At 45.4% G+C, this 26,084-nt stretch overlaps 1 protein-coding gene across 1 annotated transcript in view; it reads left to right on the forward strand.

Annotated features, from left to right (window-relative positions):
- The window catches only part of TCP11L1 (t-complex 11 like 1), a 54,457-nt gene extending 32,745 nt beyond the window's left edge, over positions 1-21,712 (forward strand). The window contains exons 7-10 of the mRNA XM_077460903.1: positions 7,806-7,969; positions 11,349-11,530; positions 13,212-13,384; positions 18,302-21,712. Coding sequence (XP_077317029.1) covers positions 7,806-7,969; positions 11,349-11,530; positions 13,212-13,384; positions 18,302-18,516 — 734 coding nt within the window. The 3' untranslated portion in view covers positions 18,517-21,712. The remainder of the gene's footprint in view (positions 1-7,805; positions 7,970-11,348; positions 11,531-13,211; positions 13,385-18,301) is intronic.
- The last annotated feature ends 4,372 nt before the right edge of the window (positions 21,713-26,084 follow it).

Below are 26,084 nucleotides of genomic sequence, written 5' to 3' on the forward strand. Positions count from 1 at the left end.
AGCTGTCACTCCCATGAACATGCTACCCGCCTGCTCACTTCCTAGATGGGGTAAGTGTGGGGCTTTGATGTCACCATCTTGCCATCGCCCCCCCCCCCCCCCCCCCAAATAAAAAACCACCAGCCGCCACTACTTTTCAGGTTACGGATACTTGGACATCATTAGGCTCTCTTTGGTGGCCGGTCACATGTTCCTCCCCTTTTCCAGTGACCACGTTACCTGTGTCTAGGTATTGGTCATGTGACCTGATGCTGGAGGGATCTCAGAATTTTTCTTTTCTATTTTAGGAAAGAGTATTTTTTCTTGCCTGAGTTTGCTTGGCGATAGCTGGGGGTATTTCCTTCACCAATAATCTCCCTTAAAGCGGTCTTAACATTTCCACTATTTTTTAAATGATAATCTTAGGAGCATCATGTATGTAAGCGTTTAACAAGCTTCTAGCAATGTTTTGAAAGCCTTTAAAACACATTCCAGTGTGACCATGTTATACAGAATTTAATGAACATGTTGGCTGTTGCTTTAAGAAGGCTTTTAACAGGTTTTTGCAAGCACCCAGCATGTTGATTGGACAGTAAATGAGTAGCAGCACACTGAGGTGTCATCTCTGTTCTGTCCCCTCCAGTAGGTGTGCTCATTGTGTTACTGTGCAGAGTAAGGCTGGATTCACACCTATGCATTTTTAGTGCTTTTTGCATTTTGCAGATTTGCATTACAGTCCATTTACCATGGTTTCCTATGGAACACGTTCTGTAATGCAAATCTGCAAAAAGCACTAAAAATGCATAGGTGTGAATCCAGCCTTACTCTGCACAGTAACACAATGAGCACACCTACTGGAGGGGACAGAACAGAGATGACACCTCAGTGTGCTGCTACTCATTTACTGCCCAATCAACATGCTGGGTGCTTGCAAAAACCTGTTAAAAGCCTTCTTAAAGCAACTAAGGGCTCTGTCACATGGACAGCAGTGCTTACTCTCCTCTGAAAGCAACAATGGGTTGCTTTTCAGAGGGCTTTATAGAAGTGAGGGGATACTGGTGTCCTGTTTCTTTTTTTTTAAATCCTAAAGGCAACTTTGTATTAAAATAATGAACCACAACCGTTACCCAAGCATTTGGCTCACCATTGTGGTGCGCTCCCATTGACTTTAATTTAATTTATTAGACCTTGCTGTGTGTCAAACTCTGCAGGCCAAGTTAAAATAGTTTCTGCTGTGGCATGCATACAGCTTTGTCAAGCTATAATGTTAGAATTTAGGTGTGCAGCTGGGGGGTAGTAAAACTGAGACAAGGAGGAAAGCAAAGATGGCCTGAAGGAACACAGTGTCACAGTAGTGACCCCCCCCCCCCCAAAACAGTGTCCTCCTGCTGTGGTTCACATCTCCCCCCCCATAATGTACTGTCCTCTACCCCCCCCCCCCCAATAGCAATGTCCTGCCCTCCACAAGGTGTCCTCTGCCCCCTAAAAGTAGTGTCTTCTGCCTCCCCCACAGTAGTGGTTTGTACCCTTCCAACGCAGTGTCCCCTGCCTCCTTCACATCACCCCCCCTCCCCCCACTGTAGCATTCTATCTCCCCCAGTAGTGTCCTGTACGCCCCCCCTTCACATTACCCTCCCTCTCTTTAGTGTCTTCTAATTCCCCCCCCTCCCATAGCAATGTCCCACCCACACACACAGTGTCCTCTGCCTCCCCATCCCCAAAGCAGTGACCTCTGTCCCTTTCTTATCACAATCCACCCCCCCCCCCCCCACTGTAGTGTCATCTCTCTCCCCTCCCCCCAAAACAGTGTCCTCTGTCCCCTTCACAGCATCCCCCACCCTAAACCCAGCCCTGTGCAGGTAGCACTTACTACCTGCAAACATGTACAGCAGAGTGGAGATCAGTAGACGGCGTAGTGCTGGGTGGGAGGCGGGAGTGGGAGCTACCAGAGTTCATAATAACAAGCTGGTGATTGGTTGCTACAACCTCCTAGCAAACAATCGCTGAGCAGGTCCCGTCCCCGCCCACCATGAAGAACTATGCTGCTTCCGGCTCTCCTCTCTGCAGTTAACAGGAGAGCGGTGGATGCTGGGGGAAGACCAGTCAATCATGATTGATGGCTTGTTGACCCCCTTTCTGTCATATGTGTGTTGATAAACACAAAAACAGATTCCTCCACCCACACAAACAAGATGGATGGGGGAATCCACTTTAACCACCCCCCACCACCACCACTACCGGAACGTTGTGCGTATGTTTGTTTTTTTTTTTTTTTTTTTTTGACAGCCGGGCTCAAATGATCGACTTATGTCGAGCAGGGATAGCCACACACAAATCGAAACTTGGATAGTCCCTGTTGAACCAGCCAAATTTTGGTCCTTCTATGGCCAGGTTAAGTCAGACGGCCTTTTTTGACAGCAGCAGCTACATACACATACGCGCCCAGCTTTTATTTTAGGAGCTGGAAATTGAGAGCAAGTTGTAGAGGGAGGGGGGATTGTAGTAAGGCAGAAGGACTGAATGTACTACACACGTCCGGTAAAGTTTTTGAGTGTTTGTAGCATCACCCAGTGTCCTTAACTGGTTATAGATTGAATTCAGAGAGTAATGGTTACTGATTCATACTCTGAATGGTCTAAGGTTATTATTGGTGTACCCCAAGGTTCAGTGTTTGGGCTCTTCATTTTTAACTTTATAAATGTATAAAAGATAGGGTTTGCAGATGGCACTAAGCTTTGTTGTAGAATAACATTCTTAGGCCCATCCCCTGCTGATCCCTCTGTTCCATGGCTTGCTGGATGTAACTGGACTCTGCTTACACTTGACTGCCCTCTAATCTGCCTAGATCAGGGGTCTCAAACTGGTGGCCCTCCAGCTGTTGCTGAACTACAGTTCCCATGAGGCATTGCAAGGCTGAAAGTTACAAGCATGACTCCCATAGGCAGAGGAGTGATGGGACTTGTAGTTCTGCGACAGCTGGAGGGCCGCCAGTTTGAGACCCCTGGCCTAGATGGAGTCGGATGGATCCCCTTACATTTTATAGCTGACCGGATCAGATTGGAGGTAGGCGGATGGAAATGGACAGAAGCTGGTTTACACCCACCAGTCCATAGGGGTGAATGGACCGTCCAATCAGATCGACCTGAAAAACTGACAGGCGGACCTGATTGGAACGGCCTTGTGAAAGGGGCCTTACAATGCCAAACTGCAGCCTCCAATGCTATGAAACACTTTCTTGCATTGAGAGGTATAGACTCCAGAGATGGATACATAATCTGCTCCTGTACAAATCCATTAGTAAGACCTGAACCATACAGTTCAGTCAAATCACAAAAAAAGGATATCGGGGAACTGGAGAAAGTACAGGGAAGGGCAACCCAACTGATAAGAGGCATGGAGGAGCTCAGCTAGGGGGAAAGATTAGCTTATCCTTCCTTGAGAAGAGGTGATTAGGGGAGATATGATCATGATGTATACATATATAAGTGAACTTGGTGTAGAGTTCTTCTTCACTTGAAGGTCATTGAAAAGGAAAAGTAGGAAAAATAGGTGGTTTAACCTTAGACAGAGCTGTGAAAATGTGAAATGGCTACTAGTTCTGGGCAGATCAATTGAAATTTTTTTTGAATGCATTCCTAAATGCACAGAATGTACTACTAGATATTAAAATGTATGATTAATAACACTAGAGATGATTGATCCGGAGAACAATTGATTGCAATCTCACGGATCAGGATGGAATTTCTTTAAATTAGATTGTGCTTTTTCAGGTTTGTTTTTTTTGTTTTCTTTTTTTTTTTTTTTGCCCAACTCTGGATCAGCTGTGGCTATAAGGTTCTGTATATGGAGGTTTTACATTCATATATTTTATTTTTATTTTTTTATATTGGTTGAAATCGATGGACTTGTCTTTTTCTTCAACCTTATGTAACTTACTATTTTTTAAGTTAATGTTTGTATTATGTAGTTGTTATTGTTGATCTTATTATTTAATAATGTAATTTAAAACTGTGCAAGTAACAACCATTTTATTAAAGAAAAGTATCCTCAGCAAGTTCTTAACGGGAACAATCTGAACTTTATACAGTGTTTTTTTTCATTCATAATTACAGCATAATTATAGAACAATCCTATTCAGTCTTATCCAGAACCCGGAAAACAAAAAGATCATGTTCTTAGGAGAATGGGCCCATTATCTTTAGTGTGAGACTCTGCAGTGTTCATGCAGTAATGTATGTATATTTCATGGAACAGGTTTATAAGGAGTTGCCAGTACTTCAAGTCACTGAAATAAATGTTTAATAAGCCATCAGCGAGCAAAGTTTCAGGAAAACTGTTTTCAAGATATGACTTTGAACTATTGGTTATGAATGGCTGACTAAATTGTAATGCCCTGTACACACGGTCGAGCATTTCGACGACAAAATCAGTCAGATTTTTTCCGACGGATTTTGGCCCAAACTTGTCTTGCATACACACGGTTGCACAAAGTTGACGGAAAATCCTTCTGAACCAGCCGTGATTTGAATAGTCTATGGCTGGCTTTATTGAACAATGTTAGTCAACCTGTCCTAATAACCATACAGAGCAAGAAGCCCATTCTCTACACCTTTAAAGCCAGGAAAAATAAGGGTAGCCTCTAAAATCGGTAACAACGAGTAGAGTGTATAGGGAGAAAGGAGTTGTACCGTCGTCCAAAACTTTATAGATAAAGGAATCGGGAGCCTGGTCCCCAATCGGGTCTCCCCAAAAATAGGGAGGAGCAAATGGACTATCTTGGTACAATGTAGTAAGGGAAAACTCAAATGTATGAACAAATGCGTAAAATAGTACAAAAGTTTACTAATGCATAACACATAATGAAAAAAAATCAGTTACAGGTTAAACGCATGGGTAACAATCCATTATATATCACCAAGATAAGAGTCCCCAAACGGGGAAGATCACAGTGGGATAGTTGATCACGGATAACATCTCAACTAGTTTCGTGGACTAAAGCTGCTTCATCAGGAGGCTATCTGTAATTTGATTAACAAATAATCAATGACAATATAATTAATCACAGACATAAAGAGTAACAATATTTAAAGCAATATATCGGTCAAACAATATGCTTATATTGTACAGGGGCAAAAGCGAAACTGCTTACCCACATCCTGGCAAGCACACGGCACAAGGCGTCACCAAGTGAAGGGAGTCTCCCATGGCGACTGGGGGGGACTAACAAATCAATAGGCTGGAGTCTGGATGGAATAAGGTAGATGAATTGGGTAAACCATATATTTAGAAAGGAATTGAGGGGAAGTGAGGATGTGACTGGAGTGATTGACATTGGATGAAGAACTGCAAGTGAAAGAATCCTAATGAGGGTATGGGGGATTATGGACAGTGATTGAAGTGAATCAAAACCTTTAAAGCCAGCCATAGACAGTTTGAATCTTGGCCAGTTCAGAAGGGACCAGGTGAGACTGTGTTGATGGAGGAATCAAGCAAATGGTTGTAGGAAAGAAAAGTGCACGGTCTATGGCTGGCTTTACCCTTTGTTACTTATTAAAGTGGATCAATGGTGTTGAAGCCTGGGATTGTTCTATTGGCATTGCTGTCTTGTAATGACATTTGCACAGGTTGTCTAGTTACTGGTCTGGCACCTTCTACACCCAGAAGATTCCCACGGTTTCCTTGGTTTTTAGCGCAAAATGTAAATTCTAAGATTGAAGTGCTACACTACAGATTACTACACAGAAATCCAAATACAATATTGATCCAGTAAACAGTCAGAAAATCAAACAGAAGAAGCCAGTGCACTAGAGGGGGTCCAAAAACAACTCCTTTCATCTTGAAGTGCTTGAAATTTAAAAACATGTATATGGACCTTTTATTAAGGGTAAAATGTTAATAGTATTTTACCAGTGTGATGTCCAGCAAAAGTCTCACCAGCCACTGATTTGACAGCAAATTTTAGCCCAGAGCTGCAAGACCGTGCTAACCACTGAGCACTATGCTGTCCATGTGGCTGGAAGGGGAAAGGGGAAGAGACGAGGGCCGGGCAATAGCAGGAATAAGAGTTCCCCCACAATGTCTGGAAGTCATATCAGATTTCTTCCAGCTGGTAAAGAAAATGTCAGTCCTACTACCAGTATACGCCAATACATCCACCTTTTATGGAAGCCCAAAAGTGCAGTAATTCTTAGCAGCCAATCATAACTTATTGTTCAGTAACTAATAATCTGATTAGGTCCCATGCTTTACAGCAGTGGTCATCAACCCTGTCCTCAGGGCCCACTAACAGGCCGGGTTTGCAAGATAACTGAAATACATCACAGGTGATATAATTTGCTGCTCAGTGATTGCAGTATTCTAGTCTGCATCTTCCCAAGGTAATACATAAACCTGTCCTGTTAGTAGGCCCTGGTTGATGACCACTACTTTGCAGCACGTTGCTGTAATGGGAAAGCCATAATACAATAAAAATGAACAAGTGAAGGTGTGATATTTTAAAGAGGAGCTCCAGCCGTTCTTGTGTTCATTAAAAGTCAGCAGCTACAAAAACTGTAGCTGCTGACTTTTAATAAACAGACACTCACCTGTCCCAGGATCCAGAGATGTTCTCACCCAAGCCATTTCTTCTCCCAGTCTTCCCTCCTCCACATTTCAATTGTGGGCAGCCAGCTGTGAAAGCTTCAGCTTCACAGCTGGTTGCCCGCTGCGCATGTGCAAGTCACACTTCACCTCCTAAATGGTTCCGCAATCTCCTGGGACCTGTGACATGTCCCAGAAGACTGGAGGGAGGGGGAAAGAACTTTTGGTTCAGCTCCCCTAGGCGATCTGAGTGGAAGTGGGAGCGAGTACCTATCAAAACTAGGTACCTGCTCCGCCCCCCCCCCCCCCCCCCAAAAAAAAATGACATGCCAAATGTGGCAGGGGAGGAGTACTTAAAGTGGAACTACCTCTTTTTAGTGGAGCTCCTCTTTAATTATAATTAAAGAAGTATGGCCAAAGCTATCTTGGCTTTACTTCTATGGATCACAGTTTATTCTGCACTCCTGTGACCTGCTTTCAGCCGACAGTGGGCTAAAGCCTGCTGACGGCTGATGTCACAGAGCCGGTCCAGGCTTGGGAAAGATCCCAACCATTTCAGTAATTGTTTTTCCTTTTGGGATTATTAAAGTAATCTGAATATGTTCGGTATCCGCCCAGATAGTTGGACTGGCACCCAGCTTAGCCTCTCAGCAATCCGTTGAAAGCCTGAGCCAGCCCCTCCCACTCCCTCCACAGCCCAGCTCTCCAGTGAGCGCTGGAAGGGAGAGCAGGGAGAGCTGGTGACTGACAAGCCTGGCTTTCTCCTGAGTATAGGGGGAGAACTGAGCGATTTAACTGTTTGATTGCTCAGTTCCCACAGCAGAGCCGGCGGGGGATAAATGCAGGATCGGACACCTAATTGAGTATAAATGTTTTTTTGTTTTTTTTAATCATCCAATGGAGACACTAGGTGACAACCAGAAATTCCCTCACTTTGAAAGATTTCCTCTAATTTCCTGTCTTGGCTATGGGACAGCAAGTGAAGGGAAATCTCCCACACAGATGGCAAACAACTGACAGGGGTAATAACCCTCACTTACTCTATCCAAATTGGTGAAAAAAAAGGTTTGGCTTTTGTTCCCCTTTAGCGTAAGAGGGATGGTGCAGTTTACACTCTACAGTTTTGAACCTGACCTATTTTTTTTTTTTTTTTACAGCTGGAGACCTCGACTCCCTCCAGTGTCTTTGATCTTTTATCCTTTCTTATTAAATGCTGTTTGTAATGTTATGTCCCCTTCTATTTTCAGATTCTCTGTGTTATGTAACCAACTGGCTTGAGGAAACAGCCAGTGACCTGAACTCCAAGGATTCCGATGGAGCTTCTTCTGAATCCTCTTGTTCTGTCTCTGTGTTAAATCATGCCTACCTGAAGCTTCTCACGTGGGATCATGAACAGAGACCTTTCCCAGAGGTACAAATTACTTACCAATGCTTGCAGACAGATTGCATACTATTTGGGGAAAAGGAGTCAGGGATTATAAGGATTTCTATAACATGGTATACTACCAAAAGTATTGGGATGCCTGCCTTTACACACACATGAACTTTAATGGCATCTTAGTCTGTAGGATTTAATATTGAGTTGACTCAACCTTTGCAGCTAGAACAGCTTCAACCCTTCTTCAACTCTTGTGGACAGCCTTCCCAGAAGAGTTGAAGCTGTTATAGCTGCAAAGGTTGGGCCAACTCCATATTGAACCCTACAGACTAAGACTGGGATGGCACTAAAGTTCATGTGCGTGTAAAGGCAAGTGTCCCAATACTTTTGGTAATGTAGTGTATTTTTTAACCGGTTCCCGACCGGCGCACACCGATGTACGTCGGCAGAATGGCACAGGGCAGGCAAATGGGCGTACCTGTGCGTCCCTTTTAAATTTGGCGCCCTGCCATCGCGAGCGCGCCGGTCAGGACCCCCGTGAGTCAGGGTCGTGGGTCCCGCAGACTCTATCGCCGCGAGCATACTCGTGATCGTCTCACGGGGCAGCTGAACGGAGAAATGCCGTTGTAAACAGCATTTCCCCGTTCTGCCTAGCAACTAGTGACGCTGATCTCTGTTCCATGTGATCGGAGCAGAGATCAGTGTTCACTAAATGAAAGCCCAGCCCCCCACAGTTAGTAACACACCCCTAGGAACACTTAACCCCTACACTGCCACCCACTGGTTAACCCCTTCACTGCCAGTGTCATTTACACAGGAATCGCTGCATTTATATAGCAGTGATTGCTGTATAAATGACAATGGTCCCAAAAATGTGCCAAAAATGCCCGATGTGTCCGCCATAATGTTGCAGTCACAATAAAAATCACTGATCGCCGCCATTACTAGTAAAAAAAAAAAAATATTAATAAAAATGCCATAAAACTATCCCCTATTTTGTAAACGCTATACATTTTGTGCAAACCAACCAAACGCTTATTGCGATTTTTTTTTTTTTTTTTTTTTGATTTTTTTTTACCAAAAATATGTAGAAGAATACGTATCGGCCTAAACTGAGGGAAAAAAATTAATTTTTTATATATTTTTGTGGGATATTTATTATAACAAAAAGTACAAAATAATGCGTTTTTTTTTTTTTTTTTTTTTCAAAATTGTGGCTCTATTTTTGTTTATAGCGCAAAAAATAAAAACCGCAGGGGTGATCAAATACCACCAAAAGAAAGCTCTATTTGTGGGAAAAAAAGGACGCCAATTTTGTTTGGGAGCCATGTCGCATGACCGCGCAATTGTCAGTTAAAGCGACGTAGTGCCGAATCACAAAAAGTGGTCTGGTCTTTGACCAGCAAAATGGTCCGGGGCTGAAGTAGTTAAAGGACGTTGCAACCTTCACTGCTAATATTTACCAGGGATCCTTAACCCCTCGCTTCTAACACCTGGAGTTGAAGTTCCTGATTATGTGATCACTGTGATTGGCTGTCACAGTAGCCACATGAGTGCCACTGGAGTTAAGGCCCACCCACTGTGCTGCTCCATGTATATTTTATGCCGACGGGAACCTCCTGCTGATTAAGACCCCTTTTACACTGCCAGTGTTTTTCAGGCGCTACATTGCTAAAAATAGCGCCTGAAAAAAGCGGCACCATTCGCTTCAGTGTGAAAGCCCGAGGGAGCGGTGCGCTGGCAGGGCATCACAAAAAGTTCTGCCAGCAGCTTCTTTGGAGCTGTGAACTCACCACTGCTCCCTGTTGAAATCAATGGGGCAGCGCTGCGATACCGGCGGCGTTTTGCAGGCAGATAGCACTGCTTTACCGCTGAAGCCCGGGGCGGCTCGGTGTGAAAGCCGCCTAAGATACAAAGGGTGCTATTGCTAAACTCCTTCTGGAAATGTTGGTTGCATGGCTGTGATGTTGACCTCTTGTTTTCAGTACTTTTTGAGTCTATGCACCCTGGCTTAAAGAAAACGCCAGTTTCCTCGTTTTTGTGCCAGTGTTTAGGAATGTTCGCTTTTATAAGTTTTATACATCAAAACTTTAGGGGGAAAAAAAGCCGGGCATCGGCACTTAGGAGCATTTAGTGCAAGAAAAATGCTCTTAAAAAATGCAAACCAAAGGTGTGGTTTTTTTTTTTTTTTTTTTTTTTGTTTTTTTTTTTCTGCCTCAAAACGCTGAGCTTAAAGTGTTTTTTTTTTTTTTTTTTATATAATCGTGCTGCTAAATATAAAATTTCAGAGAGCTGCTGTGCGGTCATGTGACCTTCCACCACTCCCCTCCCCCGATCTAAGGACTACAGCGGGCGGGGCGGAGATTTCCCTCTGACATCAGCCCGGAGGTCTTCTTCCTTTTTTTTTTTTTTTTTTATTTTTATTTTTTTTTGGCTTACAACCTCCTTTTAAAAAATGCCTCTAGACTACCTAATATGCATGGATGCATAGGGTAACATTCTGCTTCTAGTAGCAAAAATAAATGAATTAAATTCTTTATATTTATATAAAAAAATGTCTTCTAAGAGCCATGGTGTGTTTTTTTTTTTTTTTTTTTTTTTTTTTTTTTAAGCCAGTGTCAACGGACCCATAGCGGTATAGAAAATAGTAGGCTATATTCATATGGGATGCAGATAGGTGGCTGTGTTCAGAGGCGGCTAAATGTCAACAGTGGACACAGCAACGCTTTGGTTGGAGGATATATTCGCTCAAATGAGCACTACATGTGAACAACGGCAGTACTGGCCAATGATTTGTACATGTTACAAATCTAACAGCTTCTGCTGGTTGCACACCATATGTTCAGACCACTGACTGTGTTCAGAATCTACTGATTTTGCCAACGGGCACCCTCTACTTCAGTTTTTCACATGCCCTGCAGGCATTCTATACACACTACTGCCCACTAGCATTTGCATTTTTAGCTCTGCTTTAAAGTGGCCCTGTCATTCGTATCACCAATGTAAATGAAACCCATTCTGTAAAAGAACTAGGCCTATGCTCCTATGTCTGACACAGATCAGCCCATGCTGCAGCTTTTCACGTTTTGACTCACTACAAAGTTACTGATCACCAGTGGAGAGTAAATTGAGGAAATGCTACCTCCTGCCTGCAGCAGACTGAAGACGTCCTATGCGGGTTGCTCAAGGATTGATTTTGATTGTGGTTAGGTACAGATTTTGTGGGTGACTATACTCCTTTTGTAAATTGTGACATGTCGGGAATGAGGTCATTAACATTTTGTAAAAATGCTGAAAGGTCCACTTTAAGCTAAAGTACGATATTATTTCTTGATTATGATGTTTCTGGAAGGACCTCTAGGTCCCTAGTTACTTGCTTTAATTTTTGGAGTGACATGTTTCCTCCCCATAGACTGTTGTGATGGACCAGATCCGATTTCAGGAGATGAAGCTGGAATTGTTGAAGCTCACCTTGCTGGGGACTTTGCTGCTTATAACACAGAACGCTTCTGGTCCAGTCGTCTCGGGCCTTCCAGGCTTTACAGAGCAGATGAAGAGTCTTATCGGGCTTTTGCTAGAGGGAGTGGGAACTCCGTAAGTACACTTATCAATTTATTGGGATTTAAAAAAAAAAAATTTGGATGACATGAGCATTTCAGAGGCATTCCTATGGCAGATAACAGGGGCGGGCTTCAGATGCAGAGCATTGCATCTGGAGCCCCCCCCCCAGGTGTGTTGCAATAGTGAAGGAATATTCACTGTTGCAACACTGATCCTCCTCCCGGCCAGGGGAAGCGGGTCTGAAACCCATCACCCGATTGGCTGAAGGACAAGCGATCCTATTGGATGCCTAGGAGGAGGGAAGGAGACACACGGTGGAGGACAAGACACAGGAGCCCAATGCCTACCGCTACCCGATGCCCACCACCTAGATGGGGTAAGTGCCGGAGGACCGACAGTGAGTGGGTAACCGTGTAATATGAGGACGTACCTAAACAATTCAATTGATGCCAGATCAGGCAGGCCCTTGCATGACATAGGTTATGATAGATCAAAAGGAGATTGTATACTGCATAGCCAGCTTTCTCATTTTTGTGTGAAAAGTCTATTACAGTGATTCTGCCTATTTTTGAGATCAGGGTCTGGTACAATCTTCCAAAACCCTCCATACCCTAATAGTAAAAAATAAAGTGATACTCACAACGTGTATTGAAATGTTGGAAGGCTCTGTATGGGCCTGGGTGTCACTGGTGGGGGGGATGGAAGTTTTTGAGTGGGTTAGGGGACTCTCTAGCACATTTAATGGCCCTGTAGGGGATGAAGTTTCTGGAGGTGGTTGAGGGAACACTGTTGGGGGAACTGTGGAGGGCTGGAGGCTCTGCAGCAGGCTTGAAGTGCTATTAAAGGCACATTTTTTTTTCTTTTTTAAATAACAAACACGTCATACTTAGTTCAGTGGTTTTGCACAGAGCAGCCCCAATCTGCCTCTTTTTGGGTCCACCACCAGCTTTAAGACCCCTCCCTCCTGCTGAGTGGGCAGGAGGGAAGCAGCTTGGTATGGGGGCATCCAAGCAGGATCACTCCATTCACACACAGCATGGCTCGGCCCTGCCCTCTCCTCATTGGCTGTGATTGACAGTAGCGGGAGCCAATAGCTCTTGCTGCTGTCTCAGCTAATGAGGAAGAGGCCCAGGAGTGCTGCTGCTCTTGTGCACTTTGCAGGATTGGGAGGGAGCTCAGGTAAGTATTATGGAGGGCTGGGGGGAGCTGTACACTGAAGTTTTTTTTTTTTTTTTTACCTTTTTATACATGAAGGTAAAAAAACCTTGAGCTTTTTGCACTGTGAGAGGCTGAATGGCACTGTGAAGGCTGAGGGTTCTTGGGGAGGCACGATAGGAGCTGGGAGGCACTGCAAAATGTAAATCGATGTATACACTGACCGTTACTTTTTCATTCAACCAGCTGCTTGATGGATCCCTGCATCCACATAAGCAATGTGGATGCAGGGATCTCCCTGCCCGTTGGCTGCAAGCTCTAATAAAAGGCTAGTTTTCCAGCAGGACTTTGGGTACACCAGTATCTAAATTTGTCTACTTTCTGCCTAACTAGCTGAATTTTGATACATGTATACTCAGCATTAGGGATCTGCAGCTGTCTGGAGGCCTAGGCTGTGGGGGAATGGGCCAAGGCCTGGTGGTTGAGAACCACTGGGCTAGTGAGTTCATAATATCCACTAATATGGTAATTATTAACAAGTATTTTCTTCTCTGCCCAGAGGTGTGAGTACAGATGAAGTTCTCGCCACAGTCAGTGAGAAGATCAATGTGGAAGTGGCCAGGTGCCTGAGTCAGCATGGATCCACTCCCTTCTCTCCAGAGAGAGGGGAATCTCTTAAAGGACAGATTCGGACTGCCGCATCTCCATCCAATAAGATATATCGATTAATAGGTAATTTGTTTGGTTTTACAATCATTAGAATAAATTATCTCTTTTTTGTTTGTCTCAGAAGTGACAGAATGCTTTGCGTGTCCTGGCGCTCTTCCTATGACATAGGAGAGAAGAATTTAGAAAGGACTCTGTTTAGTATGTGTACAATACTTGCAAATCATTGTCCATCTTCTCTATTATACTCTAAGGCCTCATGCACACGAGACGCAGTTAAACGCGCGTTCAGATGCAGTTGGACAGTTTTTTCAACTGCCCCTGAACTCATTCAATGTTATCCTATGTGTCCATGCACACAGTCTCGTTTTTTTCCGTTTTTATGCAGTTGCTTTTAATCTCGTTTTTTCCAGAAGCAAAAAAATGCGTTCAGAAGCAAAAATTTCCACGTTTCAGACGCAAAACGCGGCAAAACGCCGCTACCGCGTTTAGCCACGTTTGCGTTTATATGCGTTTTTAAAGGTGACCTTTTTTTTACATTAAAAATCTCAAAAATGATTGCAAATGATGAAAAACCATTAGAAAAATATTTTAAACAATTGCAATTGCAAGTGGACAATCCACAACTTGTGGCAAGTGACATGGCAGGTGGCAAGTGACGTGGCAAGTGGACAATCCACAACTTGTGGCAAGTGACATGGCAGGTGAAGTGGCAAGTGACGTGGAAAGTGGACAATCCACAACTTGTGGCAGGTGACGTGGCAAGTGACCTGGCAGGTGACGCGGCAAGTGAAAAATCAACAACTTGTGGCAGGTGACTGGCATGTGACGTGGCAAGTGGACAATCCATAACTTGTGGCAGGTGACGTGGCAAGTGACGTGGCAAGTGGACAATCCACTTGTGGCAGGGGACGTGGCAAGTGACGTGGCAAGTGGACAATCCACTTGTGGCAGGGGATGTGGCAAGTGACGTGGCGAGTGGACAATCCACAACTTGTGTCAGGTGACGTGGCAAGTGGACAATCCACAACTTGTGGCAGGTGATGTGGCAAGTGATGTGGCAAGTGGACAATCCACTTGTGGCAGGGGACGTGGCAAGGGACGTGGCAAGTGGACAATCCACAACTTGTGGCAGGTGACGTGGCAGGTGACGTGGAAAGTGATGTGGCAAGTGGACAATCCACAACTTGTGGCAGGTGATGTGGCTGGTGACGTGGCCAGTGGACAATCCACATCTTGTGGCAGGTGACGTGGCAGGTGACGTGGAAAGTGGTGTGGCAAGTGGACAATCCACAACTTGTGGCAGGTGATGTGGCTGGTGATGTGGCAAGTGGACAATCCACAACTTGTGGCAGGTGGCATGGCAGGTGACGTGGAAAGTGGACAATCCACATCTTGTGGCAAGTGACGTGGCAGGTGATGTGGCAAGTGACGTGGCAAGTGGACAATCCACAACTTGTGGCAGGTGACGTGGCAGGTGATGTGGCAAGTGATGTGGCAAGTGATGTGGCAGGTGATGTGACAAGTGGACAATCCACATCTTGTGGCAAGTGACGTGGCAGCTGACGTGGCAGGTGACGTGGCAAGTGGACAATCCACATCTCGTGGCAAGTGACGTGGCAGGTGATGTGGCAAGTGACGTGGCAAGTGGACAATCCACAACTTGTGGCAGGTGACGTGGCAGGTGACATGGCAGGTGATGTGGCAGGTGACGTGGCAAGTGACGTGGCAAGTGGACAATCCACAGCTTGTGGCAAGTGACATGGCAGGTGGCAAGTGGACAATCCACAACTTGTGACAGGTGACGTGGCAAGTGATGTGGCAGGTGATGTGGCAAGTCACGTGGCAAGTGGAAATCCACAACTTGTGGCAGGTGATGTGGCTGGTGACGTGGCAAGTGGACAATCCACAACTTGTGGCAGGTGGCATGGCAGGTGACATGGAAAGTAGACAATCCACATCTTGTGGCAAGTGACATGGCAGGTGATGTGGCAAGTGACGTGGCAAGTGGACAATCCACAACTTGTGGCAGGTGATGTGGCAAGTGACGTGGCAGGTGATGTGGACAATCCCCAACTTGTGGCAGGTGACGTGGCAAGTGACGTGGCAAGTGGACAATCCACAACTTGTGGCAGGTGACGTGGCAAGTGACGTGGCAGGTGATGTGGCAAGTGACGTGGCAAGTGGACAATCCACAACTTGTGGCAGGTGACGTGGCAGGTGATGTGGCAAGTGATGTGGCAGGTGATGTGACAAGTGGACAATCCACATCTTGTGGCAAGTGATGTGGCAGCTGACGTGGCAAGTGACGTGGCAAGTGGACAATCCAAAACTTGTGGCAGGTGACGTGGCAAGTGACGTGGCAGGTGACGTGGCAAGTGGACAATCCACAGCTTGTGGCAAGTGACATGGCAGGTGGCAAGTGATGTGGCAAGTGGACAATCCACAACTTGTGACAGGTGACGTGGCAAGTGATGTGGCAGGTGATGTGGCAAGTCACGTGGCAAGTGGAAATCCACAACTTGTGGCAGGTGATGTGGCTGGTGACGTGGCAAGTGGACAATCCACAACTTGTGGCAGGTGGCATGGCAGGTGACATGGAAAGTGGACAATCCACATCTTGTGGCAAGTGACGTGGCAGGTGATGTGGCAAGTGAGGTGGCAAGTGGACAATCCACAACTTGTGGCAGGTGATGTGGCAAGTGACATGGCAGGTGATGTGGACAATCCCCAACTTGTGGCAGGTGACGTGGCAAGTGACGTGGCAAGTGGACAATCCACAACTTGTGGCAGGTGACGTGACAAGTGGACAATCCACAACTTGTGGCAGGTGACGTGGCACGTGACGTGGCAGGTGACGTTGCAAGTGACGTGGCAAGTGGACAATCCACTTCTCGTGGCAAGTGACGTGGCAAGTGATGTGGCAGGTGATGTGACAAGTGGACAATCCACATCTTGTGGCAAGTGACGTGGCAGCTGACGTGGCAAGTGACGTGGCAAGTGGACAATCCAAAACTTGTGGCAGGTGACGTGGCAAGTGACGTGGCAGGTGATGTGGCAAGTGACGTGGCAAGTGGACAATCCACATCTCGTGGCAAGTGACGTGGCAGGTGATGTGGCAAGTGGACAATCCACAACTTGTGGCAGGTGACGTGGCAAGTGGTGTGGCAGGTGATGTGACAAGTGGACAATCCACATCTTGTGGCAAGTGACGTGGCAGCTGACGTGGCAAGTGGACAATCCAAAACTTGTGGCAGGTGACGTGGCAAGTGACGTGGCAAGTGGACAATCCACAGCTTGTGGCAAGTGACATGGCAGGTGGCAAGTGATGTGGCAAGTGGACAATCCACAACTTGTGACAGGTGACTTGGCAAGTGATGTGGCAGGTGATGTGGAAAGTCACGTGGAAATCCACAACTTGTGGCAGGTGATGTGGCTGGTGACGTGGCAAGTGGACAATCCACAACTTGTGGCAGGTGGCATGGCAGGTGACATGGAAAGTGGACAATCCACATCTTGTGGCAAGTGACGTGGCAGGTGATGTGGCAAGTGACGTGGCAAGTGGACAATCCACAACTTGTGGCAGGTGATGTGGCAAGTGACGTGGCAGGTGATGTGGACAATCCCCAACTTGTGGCAGGTGACGTGGCAAGTGGACAATCCATAACTTGTGGCAGGTGGACAATCCACAACTTGTGGCAGGTGACGTGGCAAGTGACGTGGCAGGTGACGTGGCAAGTAACGTGGCAAGTGGACAATCCACATCTCGTGGCAAGTGACGTGGCAGGTGATGTGGCAAGTGACGTGGCAAGTGGACAATCCACAACTTGTGGCAGGTGACGTGGCAGGTGATGTGGCAAGTGGACAATCCACAACTTGTGGCAAGTGACGTGGCAGGTGATGTGGCAAGTGACGTGGCAAGTAGACAATCCACAACTTGTGGCAGGTGATGTGGCAAGTGACATGGCAGGTGATGTGGCAAGTGACGTGGCAAGTGGACAATCCACAACTTGTGGCAGGTGATGTGGCTGGTGACGTGGCAAGTGGACAATCCACAGCTTGTGGCAGGTGGCATGGCAGATGATGTGGAAAGTGGACAATCCACAACTCGTGGCAAGTGCGTGACAGGTGATGTGGCAAGTGACGTGGCAAGTGGACAATCCACAACTTGTGGCAGGTGACGTGGCAGGTGATGTGGCAAGTGGACAATCCCCAACTTGTGGCAAGTGGACAATCCAAAACTTGTGGCAGGTGACGTGGCAAGTGACGTGGCAGGTGATGTGGCAAGTCACGTGGCAAGTGGACAATCCACAACTTGTGGCAGGTGACGTGGCAGTTGGACAATCCACAACTTGTGGCAGATGACGTGGCAAGTGACGTGGCAAGTGGACAATCCACAACTTGTGGCAGGTGCCGTGGCAAGTGACACGCTAAATACAAATACACTGCAGCTCTCACAGCTGCTGCTACTCACTCTGGTCTCACAAAATTGCTGAAATAGTTAATAATACTGTTTTTTTGAGCTGGGGAGGGTCTATGATGTTAGCTTAACTAAACGCTTCTAGACGCAAACGCGGTAAAACGCCGCTAAATCGCGGTAAAAATCGCGGCAAAACGCGCGTTTCTAAACGCCGGTTTCAACATGTGTCCAGCAGCGTTTGCATCTGCGTCTCGTGTGCATGAAGCCTAACAAATGCTCTTATTACAGCCTGTACCCCCAAAAGAGATATTGCTTTCTTCCTGTCTTGGTGACAACACAGGAAGTGAAGGAAAACCCGACAGATAACTCTTATCATATGTTATGCAGAACTTAATGGGGGGGGAAGCTTTGCTGTATTTGAACATTAGTAATGAGATGCCCCCTCCTCCAGGGAATCCATGTGGTGGATGGTTACTAAATAAATCAGCGTTTCAGATGTTTGGCATCTTGTGACCTGCGAGTCATCTCCTCCTATTTATTATATTATTATTTTCTTCTTTCAGAATCGAGGATTGAGTCATTTTTGTTGAGCTACCTATCCGCGGCTAACCAGAAATCCAGCCCTGCCCTGCCTGGTGGCCTCGGCCCCATACAGAAAGAACTAGAAGAACTGGCTGTGAAATTTGCACGCCTTGTCAACTATAACAAAATGGTGTTCAGTCCTTACTATGACTCAATCCTGACCAAAATCCTGAACAAACAGGATGCACAGCCTTGAGTTTGCAATCAATATATTGACCGAGAAGAAGACGTACCGTCACCTCTGCTTTACATTAGCTTTCAGGCGCAATGTTCTATACCTGACCGACAGCAAACACATTAATCTCCCAGACAGGATATGCCAATTAAATATTTAATTCCGGTCTACAGGAAATTTCACTTGTGTAAAAAGTCACGAGAGATGACCTTCCCAGCTGAGGAATTGAATTGGCTGAATCCGGAAAAGCATATGAGTTCCATAGTGGGGAGTTTGAGATTCTGACTGATGCTTATAAGGACAGAGATTCCACAGTTCTCAGGAAGACTATGTATTGCCACTAGTGATGAGCTAAGATCTAGGCTGAATCCCTGGAAGGCTGCCACTCCAATTATCTGGGATTGGTGAATTCCCCACCCTGCAACCGCCCATAACCGGGCCCATGACCACATGGACAATGATTGAGACGGCAGCCTGCTATCATGTGAAAGTTTCCTGCGAGTCTGGCCTGAACCTTAACTCATCACTAATTGCCACTACACTTCATAGATTTATTTTCGTAGCTAACTTGTCTCTTGAAACAGGTAGGCTAGGTTCACACTTGTGCGACCTGCATTCTGCGTGTAGGCAGTCCATGTATTGCAGATTGCAAATGCGGGGGAAAAAAAAAAAAAAGTCCAACTTTTTTTTTTTTTTTTTTTTTTAAAGTTGCACTGCACCAACAGCAGCACGTTTAGCCTGTGGGTCGGGAATGCCAAACCAATTTTCTGAGTTTTTTGTTGAATCATTAGTTTGGTTTGACCTGATATCCACGGCCCTATTAAGCTGACCATACACCAGTTGACGATTGAACAGAAATGTACGTTTTTGGAATGCTCGTTAGATTTTCTATTGTTTAGTGAAGTCAGATAGACAATCGTTTTTGAGAGTATTGAGTACATTTAAACGATGTCAATTTTTTCTTATCAGAGGTAAAAAGAAATTCCAACTAGGAATGTGAATTGCATTCAGGAAAAATCGTACCTATTATAATGAACAGCTGTGATTCTGGCAGTGAACACTGGGATTGGTTTGATTTACTAAAGGTAAACAGTCTGTGCACTGCAAGTGCACCCTAAAGTGGCACTGTAAGTGCAGTTGCTCTAGATCTGAGGGGAACATGCAAAGAAAATAAAACATTGATTTTGCTTGCACATATGGATGGATGATAGAAATCAGCAGAGCTTCCCCTCAGATCTAGAGAAACTGCATTTGCAGTGCACTTCTAGTGCACAGCATATGCCTTTTAGTAAATCAACCTCATGGCCCTATCCCTGAAGGAAGCCCAAAACTTATTGTTAAGGTAGCCCTTCACAGCTCAAAATTTTAGTCGTGGGAGTCCTTGTTGGCACCCCCTGAGTTAACAAAAATGTATCTAAAAATCCACTGAGTTGGGTGGAAAACTGTGACTGCATCTATTAGACACAGTCACTATCCAGGTATTACACAATACAATTCACATACAATAGCTGGCAGTGCAGATATCTTTATCCGCACTGTTTAAGCATGGATGGAGGAACTTTTTTTTATTTATTTTTTTATTTTTTGTGCCCACAGGCTTAAAGAGAGAAATCTTCAGGGTTGATTTTAGAAAGAATTTGCATAGCCTCTCACCCAGTAAAGGTGCATGTACATGTTATGTGTGAATGGGGCAAAAAAGTGATGTTAGCCTATATCCTGTGCTTTTTGATTGTAAATTGTTGATTTTAATTGGAAAATACTGCATTTGGCCACTAACAGGAGAATAGGAATTTCCTATCATGTTTAGCTCGATCTAGTGGACAAATTTTGGTATTTTCTGTTTAAAAATCAAGTGATTTACAGTCAAAGCACAGGATATACTGTAGTCGTGTGTTTTTATTTATTTTTTTTGTTGTTTTTTTTTTTTCCCTTTATGTGGGAAATGGAGAATGTACATCTACTTTCACTGCAAGAATGGTCATGCAAATGTGTATAGCTAGCCTTATGCTAGTGATTTGGTTAGAGAGTACCAGGTCTAGGAATAAGATGACTTTTGTGTTTAGGTTATCGCTGAAGTCCTATGACCTAGAGCAGTGATGGTGAACCTTGGCACTCCAGATATTTTGGAACTACATTTCCCATGATGATCAACCACACTGCAGAGTGCATGAGCATCATGGGAAATGTAGTTCCCAAAACATCAACAAACAAGGTTCACCATCACTGAGCTAGAGGAACTGTTGGTTTCAGTATAGAGATAACAGTGATGTGCTTGTTGCCCCTGTTTCAATAGGCATCTTAGCTGTAAGGGAGAGAAATGTATTGCTGACTATATCGAACCCTTTATAGGATATGAGATGATGCTGCAAGTCCTACTAATTTCCTCCTATATCTATAGAGTAGTAGTTGCTAAACAGCATAGCAATCCAGAGAATATCTATAATGCAGAAGTCCTAATTTTCAGTTGTCCAACAGAAATCTATTTTGTGTTTGGTTTATTCTTCTGTAAAATATATAAAACAAATATGATAAAGAATGTATCCCATATATGAATACTAATACATACTTCCTATTTTTTTTTTTTTTAGACTAGATCTGTAGCAAAAATGTTTTTTGGCATTTACTGGATTTTACTGGATTTTCAATTCATGTTTGGTGTAAAGCACCTACATAACAGCTTTCTTTCAGCAGGGTGCATCCTTGCTATCATTCCGCCGTTGGTGTAGGCCCTTGCATTCCCTCCTATCCACTGAGCATGTGCAGCAGCTTCATGGAGTAGAAAGTATATTAGAATAATCTAACATAACTTCAAATCTTTACATAAAAGTTAAACATGCCTTTTTAATAACGCAAAGGTCATTCTTCCAGTGCTAGCTATTACAGGAAATGTTAACGTTTATTTAAAAATACTTTTATATTTGTGTTTAAAAAAATAAATGATTTGAGGCAGTATTAAAGTCAAAGAAGAGACCCTGGAGGCCTGTGAAAATATAGATTGTTTTGTATTGTTGCTATAAAGTTTTTAAATGGAAGTTACAATTGAAAAAAAAAAAAAAAAAGTTTTCAGCTCTGTAGGATCTTGGAAACTGACATGTGGTGGGTACACCCGTTGCTGGGCTGATGGAGTCGGGGGGGGCCCAAGCATGACTGCTCCGTCCTCTTATCTGTGCTCACACTACATTCCATCCAGAATAAAGCACCTTTTCTCTTATCAGTATACTGTTTGAGCCTCCATTCCTTTTTATTTTAAAGATTGGGGGGGGGGGATATATATATATATATATATATATATCTCAAATACAAGATAAGAAAAATAAAATTGCGGTACTCATTTCCTCCCACCTCAGCACTACAGGTTCAAGAATCACACTCGACATATAATAATTGTTGGTTTGCACCTAAAGTAGCAGCTACTTCAAAGACAATATCTTAATAAGACCATGTGAATGATTATAAAAACTTTTGCAACTTGTTAAAAGCAATCAAATTTCAATAATCTAAGCAGCGCTCCAAAATGTATAATATACACACGCTGGTCATAACAGAGACACTGTGGGTTTGATTTACTGTAACACTGCAAAATTTGGTGCAGCTGTCAATGGTAGCCAGTAGAGCTTCTAACTTCAGCATGTTCAGTTAAGCATTGCCAATAAAAAAAAAAAAATTGGAGGTGGATTGGTTTCTATGCAGAGCCACATCAGTTTTGAGCTGGGTTTACATATGTGCCAATTGGATGCGATTTTTACCGCATCCAATTTGCATGACACGCGAGTGTGACCGCCTCTCGATAGAGCTAGTTCACAAATGTCCGGGGCAGCCGTGGTGCGAATTCCAAAAGAGTCCTGTGCATTTTTTTGGGTCTAGTTCAGGTGCAAATTCAGACCTGAATTGCACCAGAACCGCTGAACAGAAACACACCGGACCCCAGGCTGCAAACCGCTGCCGCCCATACAGTATGTGAACCCGGCCTAAGTAAATCATCCCCACTTTGTCCCAGGTCTCTGGCTGTCCTGATGGCAATAGCACTGGAACTATGCAGGCTCTGTTTGGCAACATATCTCTGTGCCCAATCCTGCACTAGGCCAGTCCAGTGGGATCTAGTACGTTTGGAGGGTATGCATACCTGGTGCATGACTAGGTGATTGCAATTCTAAAATTAACATTTCTACCATCTAAATCCTCCTGGGAAACAGTGTTGGCTGGCAACTGAACAGTTCACACTGTTACATTTTGAAGAAGGCAGAAAGCGGTGTGAAGGAAAACATCACTTGCATCCCTGTAGGTCAGCTTGTTGCCATTGAACTAATGGAGAAGAATAGATCTAAACAGGGGCGTACCTAGAGCATTTGGCACCCGGGGCAGAGCCTATATCTGGCACCCCCTTCACGTTAAAATGTTAAAACACCCCACTGTTCCCCCCCCCCCCCCGCATACCCTAATATCTCTTTGTCACTACTGTGCTCCCCCTCTCCACAGCTGTACTTCTGGACCCCTTTACATTACACAGCGCCCTGCATCTCTGGACCCCTTAACATTACACAGCACCCTGCATCACTGGACCCCTTTACATTACACAGCACCCTGCACCTCTGGACCCCTTAACATTACACAGCACCCTGCATCACTGGACCCCTTTACATTACACAGCACCCTGCACCTCTGGACTACTTTACGTTACACAGCACCCTGCACCTTTGGACCCCTATACATTACACAGCAGGTCTCTCCCCCCCCCCCCCTGTGTACACATAAACAGAGAGGAGGGGGAGGCGGCTTCACTCTGCTCGGCTGTGCCTGTGACATCCAGGACTGCTCAGACCGCCCGTGGCCGCGAGAGAAGGGGATGTTTGGTTGGTGGAGTGGTATCACCCCGCAACGTCGCTGCCTCTCCCTGCTCTTACCTGCCTGTTGCTGTACCGCTGCCTAAACCCGCCTTGCATCGCTGTCACCGCTTCAGTTGCGGATGGGGGGGCGCCGGCCTGACACCCCCCCAGTGTGTGGCCCGCCCCCCACTTGGTATGCCACTGAATCTAAACCTGCACATTTAAAAGGGATGCTGTGGTGTTGGGTCAAATTATATGTTATATGCTAGGGTGTGTGCCCATTTTTCAAAATGTATCATTTGAAGGGCTAATGGAGACAGTAAAAAATTTAAAATGTAATACTTACCTTTCTGTAATTTTCCTCTTTTGGTGCCTATCCATGGCAGCATACACATGGTTGATTACTCCGCCCCAACCAACCCACAGGACCAACTTTAACTCTATAAAAGAAAGAGTCAGCCCCTCATTAGCCATTCTTGTAACTAGACTCAAACATTTAAGGATTATAGAAAGGGAGGGTGTATGCTGCCATGGACAGGCACCAGGAAAGGAAAATTACGGAAAGGTAAGTATTCAATTTTCAGTTTTCCTGGTGCCTTCATGGCAGCATACACATGGTAAATAACTCGTTCACATGGAGGGTTGCTGCAAAAACATTTTAAATGTGATTACAGAGCAGACAACTGCAAAGCTTTTTTTCCCAGAAGTCGCAAGAAGTAAGCGAGGCTGGATCATGAATGTGGTGAAAGATGACCAACTTGCCGCACGACAGATAGTTTCTGGAGAGACTCGTGCTAAAGCCACCCAGGAAGATGCCATTCCCCGCGTTGAGTGAGCATTGATTGATTTTGGACCGGAAGACAACTAGCTCGATATGTTCGGTGAATGAGATGTACAATCCAACTTGCTAAGGTTGTCTTTGATGCTGCAATTCCTCCTCTTGCACCCTTAGGGATCACAAAGAGACGTTGATCTTTACGAAAAGAACATGTTAATTCAATGTAATGTCAGAGAGTCCTTGCCACATCCAGCTCGTGCAGCTTTGATGTTGCCGGATTCTTCCCGAAAGCTGGGAGCACCCATTCTTGGTTCAGATGGAATACAGAGGGAACTTTTGGAACAAACTGGTAAATCGGTGGGAGGACCTCCCTGTCTGGAAAAAATGTAATGTAGGGGTCCTCAGCCCCTAAGGCTTGGATCTCCGAGACCCCTCGACCGGAGGTGATGGCGATTAGAAATGCTGCTTTGAGAGTGATATCTTCTAGAGAGCATTCTTCCATAGGTGCGAATAGAGGTGCTATGAACGCACTGAGTACTAGAGGCAAATCCCACTTTGGATATAGCGACTTTCTTGGAGGTCTCAATCTAAGGACTGCCTTCAAAATTTTCTATTAGCGGATCTAGAGCCCATCTGATGTCTGTTAGGGCTGATAAGGCCTTCAGGGAGCTAAGTCCCAGGTCTAGATCTAACCCCCTTTGAAGAGACAAAAGAACTTTGTGAACCACTGGCTTTAACGGGTTTCCAACTCTGAAAATTTTTGCCAAACCTTGTAGTAAGTTCTATTGGTGGAAGCTTTTCTGGCTTGGTGCAGTGTATGTACTACTCTGTGGGAGCAACCCAATTTTTCCTGCCTTTCCCGCTCAATTTCCAGACCCTCAAATCCAGAATTTCGGGATGTGGATGGAAGAGGTTCCCCTGGGGCAGAAGGTTGTGTGTGACCGGAAGTGATAAGGGATTGCAAAAAGACGGCTTGGTTAAAAGGGTAAACCAGGGTCTTCTTGGCCAGTAAGGTATTACTGCTAAAATGGTTACTTTTTCTTCTGTTAAGCATTGAAGAACTCTCAGTATGAGAGGGATCAGAAGGAATGCATATCCTACTTGGAAGATCCATGGTTAGACAAGGGCATCCACCCCTGCCGAATACCAGACTTGGAACCTCTTGAAAAAGCAGGGTGTTTTGGCATTGAGAGGAGACACAAAATGTCTAATTGAGGGCTGCCCCATTGGTGGCAGATCCATTGGAAAACCTCCTGGTTCAAGGACAATTTGTTGTTGATTAACCACTTAACAACCGGCCCATAGCCGAATGACGGCTACAGGGCGGTTGTTTAACTCTGGGAGGCCGTCATATGACGTCCTCCCAGAATTCCGCTCTCGAGCGCCCCCTGGGGTGCGCACTCGAGAGCATCCGTGACCGAGAGCATCACGGATCACGGTAAACGGCCGCTCAAATGACGGAGTGATCACTTGTAAACAAACCGGCGTCATGTTATGACGCCGGTTCCTCCCTCCCCCTCTCTGTACCGATCGGTACAGCGGAGGGGGAAGAGATCAGTGTCAGCAGCGCTGTGGGCTGCATCTGCAGTGCCCACATCGCTGCTTACCGAAATTTAATCCCTCAATTCCCTGCCATTACTCTGCAATATCCTGCAACGCTCTGCAACACCCGCCAATACCCTGCAACACCCGCCAATACCCTGCAACACCCGCCAACACTCTGCAACACCGGCCAATACCCTGCAACACTCTGCAACACTGGCCAATACCCTGCAACACTCTGCAACACCCGCCAATACCCTGCAACACTCTGCAATGCTCTGCAACACCTGCCAATACCCTGCAACACCCGCCAATACCCTGCAACACCCGCCAATACCCTGCAACACTCTGCAACACCGCCAATACTCTGCAATGCTCTGCAACACCCGCCAATACCCTGCAACACTCTGCAACACCCGCCAACACTCTGCAACACCTGCCAATAC

This window comes from Lithobates pipiens, unplaced genomic scaffold (assembly GCF_037356315.1).
Source record: "Lithobates pipiens isolate NorthernLeopardFrog02 unplaced genomic scaffold, aLitPip1_a1.2 Scaffold_10, whole genome shotgun sequence".
NCBI classification, from domain to species: Eukaryota; Metazoa; Chordata; class Amphibia; order Anura; family Ranidae; genus Lithobates; species Lithobates pipiens.